The sequence below is a fragment of the Coturnix japonica genome, chromosome 2 (genome assembly GCF_001577835.2).
Source record: "Coturnix japonica isolate 7356 chromosome 2, Coturnix japonica 2.1, whole genome shotgun sequence".
NCBI classification, from domain to species: Eukaryota; Metazoa; Chordata; class Aves; order Galliformes; family Phasianidae; genus Coturnix; species Coturnix japonica.
In genome coordinates, this window is record NC_029517.1 from 118,578,512 (window position 1) to 118,592,403 (window position 13,892).

Sequence of the window (13,892 nt, forward strand, 5' to 3'; positions counted from 1 at the left end):
AAAAGTGAAACTAACAGGAGAGCTTTAAAATTCATTGCTCTTGACTCTGCCTGCTATTTTTCTTCCTTTGTTTTGAAAAGTAGTTGATAAAAGAGCATTGGCAATATTAAAGAACTTAAAGTTCTGGCAAGCTGGGTGCTTAAAGAAGAAATACTGTGAACTGAGAAGGAAAATACTGACTAGATTTAAAGCTTCTGTAAGATGCAAAGATCATTAGAAATGAAATGGCTGTCTTCATCCTTCATAAATTGTGCATTAGTCTTAATTCTATGGTGTATGTAAAAACAATTGAATAATTTAAAGATGGCTTCTAGTCAAAATTGTGTAAAAGAAATCCTCTTGTACCTTCAAAAGCGTGCTTTACTGAACTATCTGATCTTAATATTTGGGTTCAACCATATTATTAAGTTTGGCTCCAATCCTCCCTTAGCATGACTGTTTAGAACCTGTATCTCAGTGTATAGAATTTAAAATCCCCACTCTCTGGGGTCTAAGAAAATTTAATGGAAGGAAGATAGAATAAATCAGAATTGAATATTTACGTACAGGTGCCGTTTAATTCTCTTTAATATGCAGACTTTTTTTTTTTTACCTGGGTTGTATTTTCTGGGCCATCTTTAAGACTGAGGAGTTCTGTTTTTAACAGCCTAGCGTGTGTGGCTGATTTTTTCAGTAGTGAAATGGCTCAGCACTTCGTGAGACTGTTAAACCTGAAGTTCGCTGGAATATGAATTCATCATTTCATATCTTAACAATCTTTCCTGCATACAAGAAACTTCAGTTATACAAAGGGCATTCATGAGTCTTGTTCAGACACAAAGCTTCATGTAGCTATGTTATGTTGAAGAAATACATAATAACTATGTGCAGACTCTTTACTTCAGTTTTTTGACAGTTTGATATCATTTTATTCAACAGCTAATTAAGAATATGATCTAAACAAAGCAAGCTATTGATTGCTTGGTGAAGGATGTCCTTTAAAAAACAAAAATTTCCTTGGTCTCTATTGACAGTGCTCGGTTGTAGTGGAGACTTCCACTTTAATTTGAAGAAAGACAAAGTACTTCTAGAAGTGTTTATGAAACTATTTCTGTGTGTTCAGGCTTTCAAATACTGTTTCAGAGGAATGCCTCCCTTTGTAACATTTAAGTAACAGCTCTAAATATAGCACTTAATACCTGTTCAAAAATCTGTGGCCAATCGCTTCCTTCTGCTTTCATCTGTTCAAATGGAAGTTGGATAGTCCCCACGGTGTTTCAAAACTCTGGGATTGTCAGTTCATCAAAAACGGGTCTTGTGATGGCATAGATTTTGTTTTACTTTAAGTGTGCTTCCCCAATAGCCTTTTTGCCCTTCAAGACAATTGTGTTTCCTCAGATGTCTTCAGGAAGTTGCTACAAAATGCTTGGACTCTCTTAAAATGTCCATGTCACTGTAGAATGATGTGCTGCCACTAAAAATGGCTGTGGCCTTGATTTCTGTAGATCAAACCTGGAGAGTATTAAATAAAATAAAATGATTTAGTAATCTTTCATTAAATACCACAGATGAATTGGAAGTGATGTGGCTTTTTTGCTTTGTGTGCATGATTTATGGAGACCATATATATTTTTTTTTTTTAAAAAAAGCAGTTGTTCTTCAGAGTAAACTCAGTGTTTTTTTCAGTTATGGTAACTTTTTTTCTTTAGGCCACAATGGATATAACAAGTTTAAACATTAGTTGACAGTTATTCTTTTGGGAGTTTGTTTTTACGCCTTGAAGTTATATTTCTAGAGTACACAGTGTTTATAAAGCTTGGGAAGAAATACTAGTGACAGTTTCAGTGTCTAAAACCTTAAAATTATGCAAATACATTCCTTTGACATCTCAGTCCTTAGCTTTGTACTTTAACAAAGTAACGTGTAAAACCTGAACAGGCACTGAATGACTCAAATGACTTCTGTGTAGATGCTTAGTCTGTTTTTGTGTCTGTTTAATTGTGTGAACAATTTATCAGTGAACATGATATTTACTTGATTTCTGGTAGGCCTCAATTGTATATGAAGCGAGTCTTCTGTGATTCCCATGCAAAGAAAAATAGACTCTGTGAAGTTCTTAGGATCCAAGTTCCTTTAAAAAATTGTTACTATCCTGCTAGTGGTTTTGTTTCCTTTAGCACTATTCTGCTGGCTTAATGAGCTTCCTTAGTAAACAACTGTAGTGTTAGTGGTTGTGGGTATTTCTAACGTGCATGGGGAGTTCAACTGCTGTGTAAATTACCTTTATGTCTGCATTCTATAAGAATTCTATTTCTCGTAGTATGAGTATTAACTGTTAAAATCTACTTATATTAACGCAGGACATGAATATAACTTGTGGTAAATTCATCCAAAGCTTCATCTTAGTGCAACTGCACCTTATAAGCAACAACAAAAAAAACCTGCTTTTTAGAATGGAGGATTTGAAAACATTAAATGTATTTGTCCAATCAATCTACAGGTCAGTTAAGTTGGACTAAGTTGTATCAAATACTGCTGTCACTTTTGAGAAAATAAAAATGACTGCTAATGAGACTTTGTGCAGTATATTTAAAAAACAAAAACAAACGGTTAAGATTCAGACTTCACAGGTGAAAAATGCTTGAAGCTTCTTAAGTAAAAAAAAATAAATAAATAAATAAAAAAGCAAAAAAAAACCAAAAACCCATGGCTTTCTTAGAAATATGCATATATTTATCTTGGATGAGTTGCCTGGCACATTCATTAGGTTACAAGCTATTTCAGCACTATTGAACAGTTCTTAGGAATGAATAAGAGCAAAATTCATTGACTTTTCTTCAAAAGTCATTAATTTGCATCCTCAGAGAAATGACTATTTTTGGATAATGCAAGAAAATTTAATAAGCTCTTCAGATGAAAAAAAACAAAGCGCTTTAAAAAGTAAAAATCAAAAATAATCTTGGGGGGGGGGGGGGGTAAAAAGACAGAACAAGCTGAAATATGAAGGATACAATTTACCACTTCTTTTCCTTCTCGTTTTAGGGTACAGTCAATGGTGTGCTGCTAGTGACGCCAAATAATATAATGTTTGATCCTCATAAAATGGACCCTCTTGTCCAAGAGAATGGCTGTGAAGAGTATGGCATCATGTGTCCCATGGAAGAAGTGATGTCAGCTGCTCTGTATAAGGAAATTACGGACAGCAAAATTAAGGATTCACTAAGCATGTAAGATAGAACAGTATAATAAATGAGCTTTGAGTAAAATGAAATATATAATTATGGTTGACCATACAAAACTAGCACACAAACATGTGTTTTTAAGGAAAACAAAAGAAAATAAAAGATTGGCTTGGAGAGGCCATGGAGAAATCTTGATTTGTCCTCAGATTTCACACTCACTGTACTGTGTGGGCTGCTCTGAAAATAATGCTTCCTATTTTATTATGTTACCTAGCAATGTCAGAAGCAGATGTTAATGAGATGGCAGTAGAGATTGTACCTTCCCAATAGTATCCCATTACATGCTGTTGCTGCGTGACAGATGGCATCAGAGAGGCAGTCTTGTCAATGGTGTCTGTTGTGGAAGTGTATATGGAATAAAGTTATGTCATTTAATTCTTCCATGTGGAAAATTGCATTCACTGTCATTCAGCAGTGCTTTCTAAACATTTATGGAAACCTAAGAGTGGATGTGAATACTCTGGTGCATTATGTGTTTCAGCAGTGGCAACAGTGAGTCACTTCCACTGGTGTGGAATTTTGCAAGTGTCACTTTTAGGCTTTTAGTCCTTGGTGGTGAAAATGCATAGCTAGTGATGACTGTATTGAAAGGTAATTATGTAGCTAAGAGTTTTCTCTATCAAATAATGCTATTGTGTTCTTTATGTAGTTTCATAAACAAATAAACAGGAGGCATTACTTTTGGAGCAACCTACATATATAGAATCTTTTCTACGTTGATGGGTTTTAACTTCCTCTGATAGGGGTAACAATGGCAAGAGGTACCACAACACTTGTACCATTTTCAATTTAGGAGAAAAATTATCAAACACTGAAATCTAAAAACTGATGCAAAGAATAGGAAAGCTCAACTTAAACAGCTTTAAACTTAAACAATATAAATCTTTGTGTAGCATTTTCTACTGTTCCAAGAGGCATTCCACATCTTCCTGCTCTTTTAAGTAAATAGAAGATCAGCAGGCAAAAGATCTATCAGTAAATAGATACACTAGCAGGCTGGTGTTTTCACGTGGTCTCGTTTGCTGATTTCTGGGAGTCTTATTTTGCAGATTGCACTTAACAATGGTTCTTAGTGCCTCGTTCCATTAATGTAAAGTACAGACAGTGAAGTTAATATTCAGATAACTTCTTAAATTTTGTTGTTTGGATAATAAGATTGCAGTTGCAGAACAAGTCATTTTCCTAGCCTATTTAGTTTCTTAGTGACTGAAATTTGACTCATGACTTTACCTTAAATACACTGTAGATTTTGGACTTCTATAGTACATGATTTTTCTGTTTTGTTTTGACTCTAATATAATGCATGTGGAATAAAAACATGCTTGATAAGTCATGTTTTGTTTGTAGTCTTATATGCTTATCATTCTGTCAGCTTTATAAACTATTAAATAGGATGCTAATTTAGTGTTTTTTCACTTCCAGCTCTTCTTTACCTTAACATCATCAAAATCTGAGGCATATCTGAAGAGTTTTGGGAAAATAAAACTAATTTCTGATTTATAGCTGTAGTTAATTCTGACAAGAGCTTTTATGTCAGCATTTGAGCTAGCACAGTCCTAACATCAGCCTCACATTGAAAACTGAATGAGTAAGAGAATGTGGATGTTTTGTGAACATCCTGTATTTTTATGATGTCTCAGTGAAATCAGTAGCTAGAATTAAAAGTTCTGTTCAGATGGAAAGTGGAAGTATTGTTTTTCAGGATCAGAGATTAAGGTATGAGCTTCTTAAGGGTTTTATACTAATGGGAGTTCTAATGTGCTTTAGATAGCAAAGGATCTGCATCATAGAACTCATGTCAAAACTATGCTTAAACATGAGAAATTATTTATGGAGGTTGTGTACTCCTAGAATTTTGACAGCTTTTTTTGAGGTATTCTGTTGTGTTGTAGATGAAGTTGAGCAAGGTTACAGCCTACTACTAATCCTCATTTTCTATAGCCTTGTAGATTTCTAGTTAACTTACTTTTGAAGGCAATTTTGAATATGGTAATTTACCTAATGGGAAATAAATTCTTCTATGTGTGCTTTTGTCTTTCTTTGCACTCCTTATGAACTCCTCGTGTCTGTTATTCAAAGTGTTGAGTTGCAACAACTAGTTCAGGATGTATTTTGCTTAACAGTAATAATCTAAGCTAGATACCTGATTGGTGAGCATACTAATCACAGTTTATTTTCCAGAGGCTGAATGCTAAGATCTTGATAAAACATACCATAATGGTTCCTATTGTTGTAGACTATCTGAGGCAAGGTTAGACCAAATGACTTCTGTCATTGTCTTACCAGGGAGCTGGGTGTGAAGCTGGTGCTAAGTGGAACAGATTTTTTCAGAGATGCATTTTTTTGATAGCTAAACCTTTAAAGATTATGGAGGTTATCTACCCTTAGAGATGAAGGTTTCTTGGACTTAACCAACCCCTTCTACCACCTTCCATTTATTTTATTTTGCACTTTAAGAATCTCATACAGATTCTCTGGTTTTAAAAGATCGTCTCTTTGCAAAAGTAACGTGAAATGTGCGAGTTGCATCTGTGTCGTACTATCAAAAGGTCTGCTGTAAGATTACTGTTAAGCAAACATTGTGCAAGCACACTTACACTGGTTTCTTACTGCTGATGTTTTCTGGGTTAAGGGCTGAGGAACATGAGATTCATTATTTTTTCTAAGACAAAAATATGTATTATTATTTTTTAATATTTAATTTATTAAAGAAAAAAGCTTGACATAAAAGGCACCTGCTATTGTAATGTTCTTATTTGTTCAACAGAGATGTAGAACAGCTGTCTGTAAGGGAACTTTGCCATTCCAAGAAAGCTGCGAAGAGCAATACAGAAGAAATGGATTCCAGAATTCGTGATACAGGCAATGACAGCGCTAGCACTGCTCCAAGGAGTACAGAGGAGTCTCTTTCAGAAGACGTGTTCACAGAATCCGAACTTTCTCCAATACGTGAGGAACTTGTTTCTTCAGATGAGCTTCGACAAGACAAATCTTCAGGCGCATCATCAGAATCTGTTCAAACAGTAAACCAAACTAGTGCAGAATGTTTAACAACCATTTTGGACTCGAAACAAGCTGACAGTGACTTAAAATCCAGTGCTGAAATGGTTGTAAATGTTAAGCAGTTAGGTACCCATGGCGTACGTTCAGAAAGTGCAGAGATGTTGGTAAAGGAGACCCAAGAATCTAGTGAAAGCATGGAAAACATTCTCCAGCAGTCTTTGCAAGGATCTCATGTTAGTGAAGAACATGACCAAGAGAAACCAGTGGGCAAAGATCAAGACATCACACTAGGAGAAGAGCCGGAAATAGAAAGCAAGATGGGAGAGGAATGTTCACATTGTGAAAGTACCACAGACTCTCAAAAGATAGAGCTGACTAGGAAGGGAAACACGGAGAAAGAGCAAGCTCAAGACTCTGAGGCAGAAGTTGAGGAACTTCGCAAACTCTGGAAGACACATACTATGCAACAAACCAAACAACAAAGAGAAAATATGCAGCAGGATTCACAAAAAGAACTTAGTCAGAAAACTATGATTTTAGGAGATGGACAATCAGAAGGTGAGCCAGTATTTATAGGTATGGTGTTAGCTTTCATATGTGCTCTGGAGAATTGACTGTACTTCCCACTCTGTGGAACATAAATAGTATATTACTTATTTTTCATCAGTGTGCAAATATATCTAGTCCATTCTCACATAAACCAGTGGGAAGATATTGCTTAGGAAATGGAAAGCGTGGATACCTTTGCTAACACTTTTCTGAACTAAGGTTGTTTATATTGAAATTTATGTCATCTTTGTAGGGTAATCTCAGTAAACATATATAACTAGATCCATGATGATTATGTGACTGTAGAGCTCAATCAGAAATGTCCATTAGCAGTCAGCTAACTGTTGCTTAAATTTTGGTTTTGGTATATCTCTATGAGTGAATTACAGGGAATAACTTCAAACTCACTTATGGCATGTATACCCTGTTAAGTTCTGTGTTTTGAGCAGCATGCACTGGAGATTTAACGTAGCACAGAGGCTTAAGTTGGTTTCGGGAGATTCACTAATGTTTTGTATTATGCTCATGCTGACCAGATCAAGGCTGAACGCAGGAAAAACATTTATCAAAGCAAATAGGAGCAAGGTAGTGAAAGTAACACTGTGAAACTCTGAAAACTTCCCTGCTTTAAAAAGTTTTTACTTATGGTTGGAATTACATTTTAGGATTTGGGTGACTAATCTCTGAAGGAAATAATTTTGAGAAGGTTTCTTTCTTAACTGTGTGCTGATTTGAAAATTCCAACCTTCAGAATAATCACATTTAATTTAATTGAACAAACATCATAGCAATAACACAAATAATCCCATACTGCAAATTCTGGTATCCTTTATCTTGAAGTGGTATTCATACATCTGAAACATTTGAAATGGCTAACAAAATAAATTCTTCTTTGTTGTCTAATGGCATTGCTAGAATTTCTCTTTCTTACAGGAGAAGTAATTAGTAAGTGCATATGTCTGGCTTATGTACTTTCTTAACGTTGTCATCTTGGGCATGAGTATGGTATGTCTTCAAGTGTGAGGTATCTTTGAATCAATGCTGGGGGATATGCATTGAGAGCATCTTCTGAAATACTTCAAAGCATGGTTGAAAGATTTAACATTATGTGAACCAAGGTCAGAAGCAGAGTTATTTCTAATGTCCAAATATGCTGTGCTATGAAGTTAATTCTGCTAATGATACATCTTAACAACAACAAAAAAGATTGCAATATTTACCTGTCCTTTTATTACCTCATCTCTTATTACCTACGCTTACTCATTCTGCCTACTTATTTCATAATACGAAATTGGCTAGTTGTTCTGTTAAGCAATACTGTATGTCGTAGATAGCTTAATTTTTCTTTACTAATAGGTTCTTCCCTTGTGAAAGAAAAACGAAGACATCGATCTCACAAGTTTTTGTGTCTCAAGGTTGGGAAACCTATGAGAAAAACATTTGTCTCACAAGCAAGTGCATCAATGCAGCAGTATGCTCAGAGGGATAAAAAACATGAATACTGGTTTGCTGTTCCTCAAGAAAGGTAAGCAGGAGGTAGACTCTTAGGTTTTCTGTATCTCCCCTCCCCCTGCTCTTTTCAAGAGTATTTAATGACTGTCCATAAAGAAACACAAAAGGCTCAACAGCCCAGGATATTCTATAATTTTGTAATACTGATTATTGGTTTGTACTTAACACCTGAATACCTTGTTAATGTATCAAAGCTTGGCGTAGTTACTTGCAGGTTGGGTTGCTACTCCCTGTAGCAAGTAAATAATGAAAGATTGAAGTATGTGGGGTCTGGTGCAGGAAGCAAGTGTTGTTGATCTTCATATTGCTTGGAAAAAAACAGTTGTCTTGAGCTATGAGTTAAAAACAAAAGTATCCCATCTGGTTCTTTTATACATAGGGCAACACAGTGATATTTTTCTTTTGTTCTCCCCATCTCCCAGGAAGCACCTTAAACACGTCTATTAGGAAAATATTTAAATGAAATGTCCGTGTTCATTCACTGATAAAAATGTTGTGGTAGTAAACTGACTTATATTCAACTTGAGAATGTGAATACAACACAAACAAACAAAAATCTCAGGTATAGTCTTGTATAAATACCTACACACAATGATCAAGTCACTTTTCCATCTTTTCTTTTGAGCTGAATGGCATAGCATGTCCAGTTGGGGCACTACAGTTGAGGACAGATATGGATCAATTGGAGAGAGTCCAGAGGAAAGCAGCAAGACTAATTAGAAAGTGTAACATATAAGGAAAATTAGAAGTAAGTGGGGTTCTGTGATCTAAAGAAGAAAAGATTGATTACAAACATAAAACTCATTTCATATATAAGTTGGCTGCAACAGGAAAGGCAATTCTCCTCTGTAAATGGAGATGTATAACAAACTGAAAGACATTTAAAAAAAGATAAAGTGTATTTTCCAACAGTAAGAACTGAGTCTGTACAAATCACTAACTTGGCTTTGAGCAAAAAACTTGCTGCCCTTCAGCAGAAATTGTACAATTTCTTGACACAAATGTCTGTCCTAGCATTTCTGGTATAGCTATTCTTCTCTGGGACACATGGCCTCTTACAGTTACATCCAACTTGATTTTTCTTGTTCTATTCATATTACACTTCATTTAAAGGCAGTGTTTTTATTTATGACAATGGTATCTGGTATCTTGAACTGCTAAAAACAATTACTCTCTCATTTTTTAGTGCAGCAGTGCAATTACTTAACTTCAGAATAAAGCAAAACTTATAGCATATTTCAAAAGTAGTAGTTCTTAGCTTACAGTTTATAGTCATTACTAGGGAGATCATATAAATGATATCTCTCTAACTTTTTGGCACGTTACTAATCTGGTTTTTGCCTTAAGTGTCCTCTGCTTTTTACAGGTCATATTACAGTGGGGGTGTTTTCTTAATTTAATTTTACTTGCTGCGTGCTGCACTGGATAGGTCAAAATAATTAGTCGCAACTCAGTTTTCTTTCACTTAGTGTTAAGAAAGAAAATAAGTGAATCAGGAAATTTCATAAATATATTTTTTATTTACATTTAGCTACTGTAACTATTGGTTTTAAAGTTCTTTTGGAAAAAAAAAAAACAACAAAAAAAACACAAAAACTGATTTTTGGTCTTTTAAAAACCTACAAGAACCAGGAAAATTAAATACATACCTCAGGGCATGAGGTACCTGAAGCTTCTTTTTCTGACTTTGTCTTAGAAGTTACCAAGCCTTATGCATCTGAAATGTTTTACCCTTTCTCTCTTAGCTTTCTTTTTCACTGTTTTCCTTTTTTTGTAGTTTTCTGGATAACTTTTAGGTTGTTTTTTTTTTTAGTTTTTTTCTGGATAACTTTTTTTTAGTTTTAAAAAGAGTGCGGAATTTGAATCACTGATCCTCATCCTATGCGACATCCTTTTAGACAAATGCACAGGTGAATTACAGTTGCAGTTCTGTAAGATTTTGCTGCACTCATCTTTTGCTATTTTTTGAGTGTTCTGTTTTACAAAGATTAAGTAAAGGGGGGGGGGGGGGGGGGAAGTGCAAATATTGTTCTTCATGTTAATGTGCAAATTGACTTTCTTTGGTGAGAGGCATAGGATTATTCAAATTCTATAAATTTATGTTATAAAATTCTACCTTTTGAAGCTGTCACTTCCATGATGAAGTGATACTACTGGGCTCATTGTGCAGCCTTTTCCTAAATCTATCTGTTCACATACAGGCAGTAATTAAGTAACATAGACTGACAACTATTGGGGGTTGTAAATGACTTATGAGAATTGGGGCATTTTGTTTTTGTTCTTCCAAACAGGAAAACAGTACCATTTGTGGCAGATAACTTAAAAGATGGTAATTTAATGTTGAGTACCTACTGTGGTACTACAGATAAACTAAAAACTGGCCTATTGTCCAGTTATGTATTTGCACGTATTTTTATTTAGGCTTATTGCCTCATGTATGTAGGGATTTTCATGGTCTGTGTATTTCTTGGATACCTGCCTTGGGAGTATTGAGCTATTTCTCAAGGACAGGGAAAACATGCATGCTTTAAAATATATATATTTTTTAATCTTAATATTGTTTTTATTATGTACTTAACTGTTCCATATACATCTAAATTAAGTTTTTAAATGCATTGCTCTGTTTTGGTTTTAATAGTTATTACAATTGGAAACAGAGCATTCCAATGGTTGAATGGTACACAGTGCTTGTGTATGAGAACACAGCCAGTCATTGCTGAATTGCTTCTTTTTTCCTCTAGTGTAAGTTTCATAAAATTAAAAACAAGCAAATAAAGATAACCCACAATAGTATTATGGTTTGTTTGTTTGTTTTGCAAATATAATCTAGTAAAATACAAATTATCTCATGTTAAAGTTAAAATAGAATTTTATAATTGTTTAGCCAAGAATTTTGCCATGTTTTTTCTGTTTCGTTACTTGATTTCTCTAGGACAGATCACCTGTATGTCTTCTTCATCCAGTGGAGTCCAGAGCTATACGCAGAAGATACTGGAGAATCTCTTCGAGAGCCTGGATTTATAGTTGTAAAAAAGAAGGAAGAACCTGAAACTAGTGAAGAGTCTACTACTGAAGATCCTGCTAAAGAGTGGGAGGTAAGGAAGAACAGTGTCAAAGATTCTTTAACAGTATTTCAATAATATTCTTATGAAAATAAATATTTTCCCAGTGTACAAAGTGACATACTTCTGACTGCTTAATGTAATCATAATTGCTTAATTTATGCCATCCTGATGCTTTGCTGTAACATGAGGTCAGGCAGCATTTCACAGTTACAAGTCCATTTTATCTGAAGCAATTTAAGTTAAACAAAAAAAAAAAAAAAACCACCCTCAAACTTGAATGCGATTACAGCAGAGAGGGTCTAACATTGATGAAGCAGACTTAATTTTCAGTCTGACGTTTTCTGATTGTAAGCACTTCTTTATTATGCATATGTCTAATAGTGATTGGTAGACCTCAAACTAGGGATGAGAAAAGTAAGGAAAATTAATAGATTAATGAAATGTTATTCCAGTAACCCAGTAAAGAACTTCTCAACTATTGTAACCTTTCAGTGCATAAGTGTGTTGCATGGATTTTAGTAATATACTGTAACTGAAGCTATTTTCAATGAACACATCCTGTGTTAATCTGTGTCCACTGTGTTTCTATGGACACGTTTGCACATCTGTAGTTGTTTCTTAGTGTACATGCAGTATAAACACGTGTATTATTGTGCATTCAAGTGTCAGTCAGAAAGTTTGATTCTTGTCAAATTGTTTGAGTATCCCATCAGCAGTGATTGCTTTGAGTCTCGGGACAGCAATTGTGGTATCTGACTGTAAGCTTGGTTTTTATTTTTATTTTTTCCTATTGTAGAATACTAAAACTGGACAGCTCCATGTTTGTGTTTTATGTAGTGTGAAGAAACTTTAAAAACTTCCATAGCCTTTTCATTGATAATAGTTTTCTTCTTAGCCTCAGAAGGTAGAATGTTAGTAGAAATCTGTATTCAAACATATTACTTAGCTGTAGCATTAGGCTGGTATAACAGCTAATTGACTATGTGAAGTTTTTGCTGCAATACTGACATTAATACATTCCATGCATATCTGCTGAATCTTGATTTTCAGTTTTTGTATTACTCAAGTATTCTTACTACTAATACATTTTGATATTACCTCTAGCTCAAAGTCCTTTTGATATATTAAAGCCTAGCTTTTTGGGACACAGTGGTCAGGCTAGCAACTGACCAAATTTATTAATGCACAATCTCACAATGAACTTTTTGTTAACAGAATGTTAATAGAAGCACAGAACCATTTTCAGAGAAAGTAGGGCAAGTTTTTCTTCAGGATTAAACTTGTAAAGTGTTAGGATTTATCTGTGAAGCTGCTAGAGGCAGTCTTCTCCCTAAGTGTGTTAGTTACCATAAAATGAGGTCATTCCTTCAGCCTTTATTTAGGTCTCCTCTGGAAACAGTTGTAAGCAGCACTTAAAAATACTGTTATTTCCGTCTGTGTTGTGTGGAGATTATCTCAAATGTGGTTCATATAATCTAATCCAGAAAAAGGTTGGGAGGAAAAAAAAATTCAAAATGTTTGGCACTACCAGGTGCTTCAACCTGTTATTTATAAATGAATTGTGCTGCTTTTGTCGTATGTGCTCGAAAGTGCCATCAGACAAAATAATTGTCTGCTGACAAAATTGTGATTGCTATTATGCCCATTATTTCCGCTGTTGTTTTTCTTTTTTTTTTTCCAGTTTTAGCCAATGCATTTTCTTCCTTTGGCCTAACAAACTTTTTCTGTCAGCTCTTGATCCTGACTTCATCCAAGTTAGCAGGAGAATAGTATCATGGACACTTTAGTGGAACTGAGTTGATTTTTGGAGACATTGACTTGAAAAAAAGATTGCCTTCTTCAGAACAATGGTAGGAAAGATTGGGGTGGAAAGAAAATGGAAAATAAAAGCTTTATGTACAAATATATGACAAAGAACTATTGATTTCTGAAAGAGAAAGCTAGTGGAATTTTCTTTTTCAAAGATATCTCTGCTATTGTTGTGTGATACTCCAAAAGTAGAGTCAGAGAGAAGAGGATTAATGGTTGACCCAGGTGTTTGTGGAGGTGCTCTGAGACAGTCATGGTTGTCTGTGTGATAGTCCTGTATTAACACATCCAGGTGCAGCGTTTTTATTAAGAGACTTCAAGGAATTACTGTGATTTATTTTTGTTTGTTCAGTAGAAAAAGAATTAATGAAAAAGGGAAAGCAGAGACTAGTAACATAAATCATAATTAGAAATGTGTTCTTTCTTCTGTGGTCTGTATAGATAGACTATGAGCCTTTGACATGAAATAAGTTAGCAGGTACAATTTCTGCTGATGTACCAGCAAGAAGATCAAGACTCTTGCCATCATATAAATACTACTTTTAATATTTCATATTTAATACAGGGAAAAAAATATCGTGTGCTCTTAAGTTTTAGGTTCTTTAAAGTATTATACTCAAATCTTACTTTTTTGTGTGTGTTCAAACAAATTTGCAACATTCATCAGGGAAGAGGATGTTTGGCTGTTCTGGTGAGTTTTGTTGCGATCTGTCCTGGGTTGGTTGGGATTGTA

The 13,892-nt window shown here is 34.7% G+C and overlaps 1 protein-coding gene across 8 annotated transcripts in view; it reads left to right on the forward strand.

Moving 5' to 3' along the window:
* Positions 1-13,892, forward strand: part of OXR1 (oxidation resistance 1) — a 226,639-nt gene that overhangs the window by 188,136 nt on the left and 24,611 nt on the right. For all 8 annotated transcript variants that reach the window (XR_001553586.2, XM_032442874.1, XM_015856040.2 and 5 more), the window contains 4 exons: positions 3,022-3,206; positions 5,989-6,782; positions 8,130-8,298; positions 11,218-11,380. Coding sequence is in view for 7 of the 8 variants with exons in the window: in XM_032442874.1 (XP_032298765.1) it covers positions 3,022-3,206; positions 5,989-6,782; positions 8,130-8,298; positions 11,218-11,380 (1,311 nt within the window). In the remaining variant the exon portion in view is untranslated. The remainder of the gene's footprint in view (positions 1-3,021; positions 3,207-5,988; positions 6,783-8,129; positions 8,299-11,217; positions 11,381-13,892) is intronic.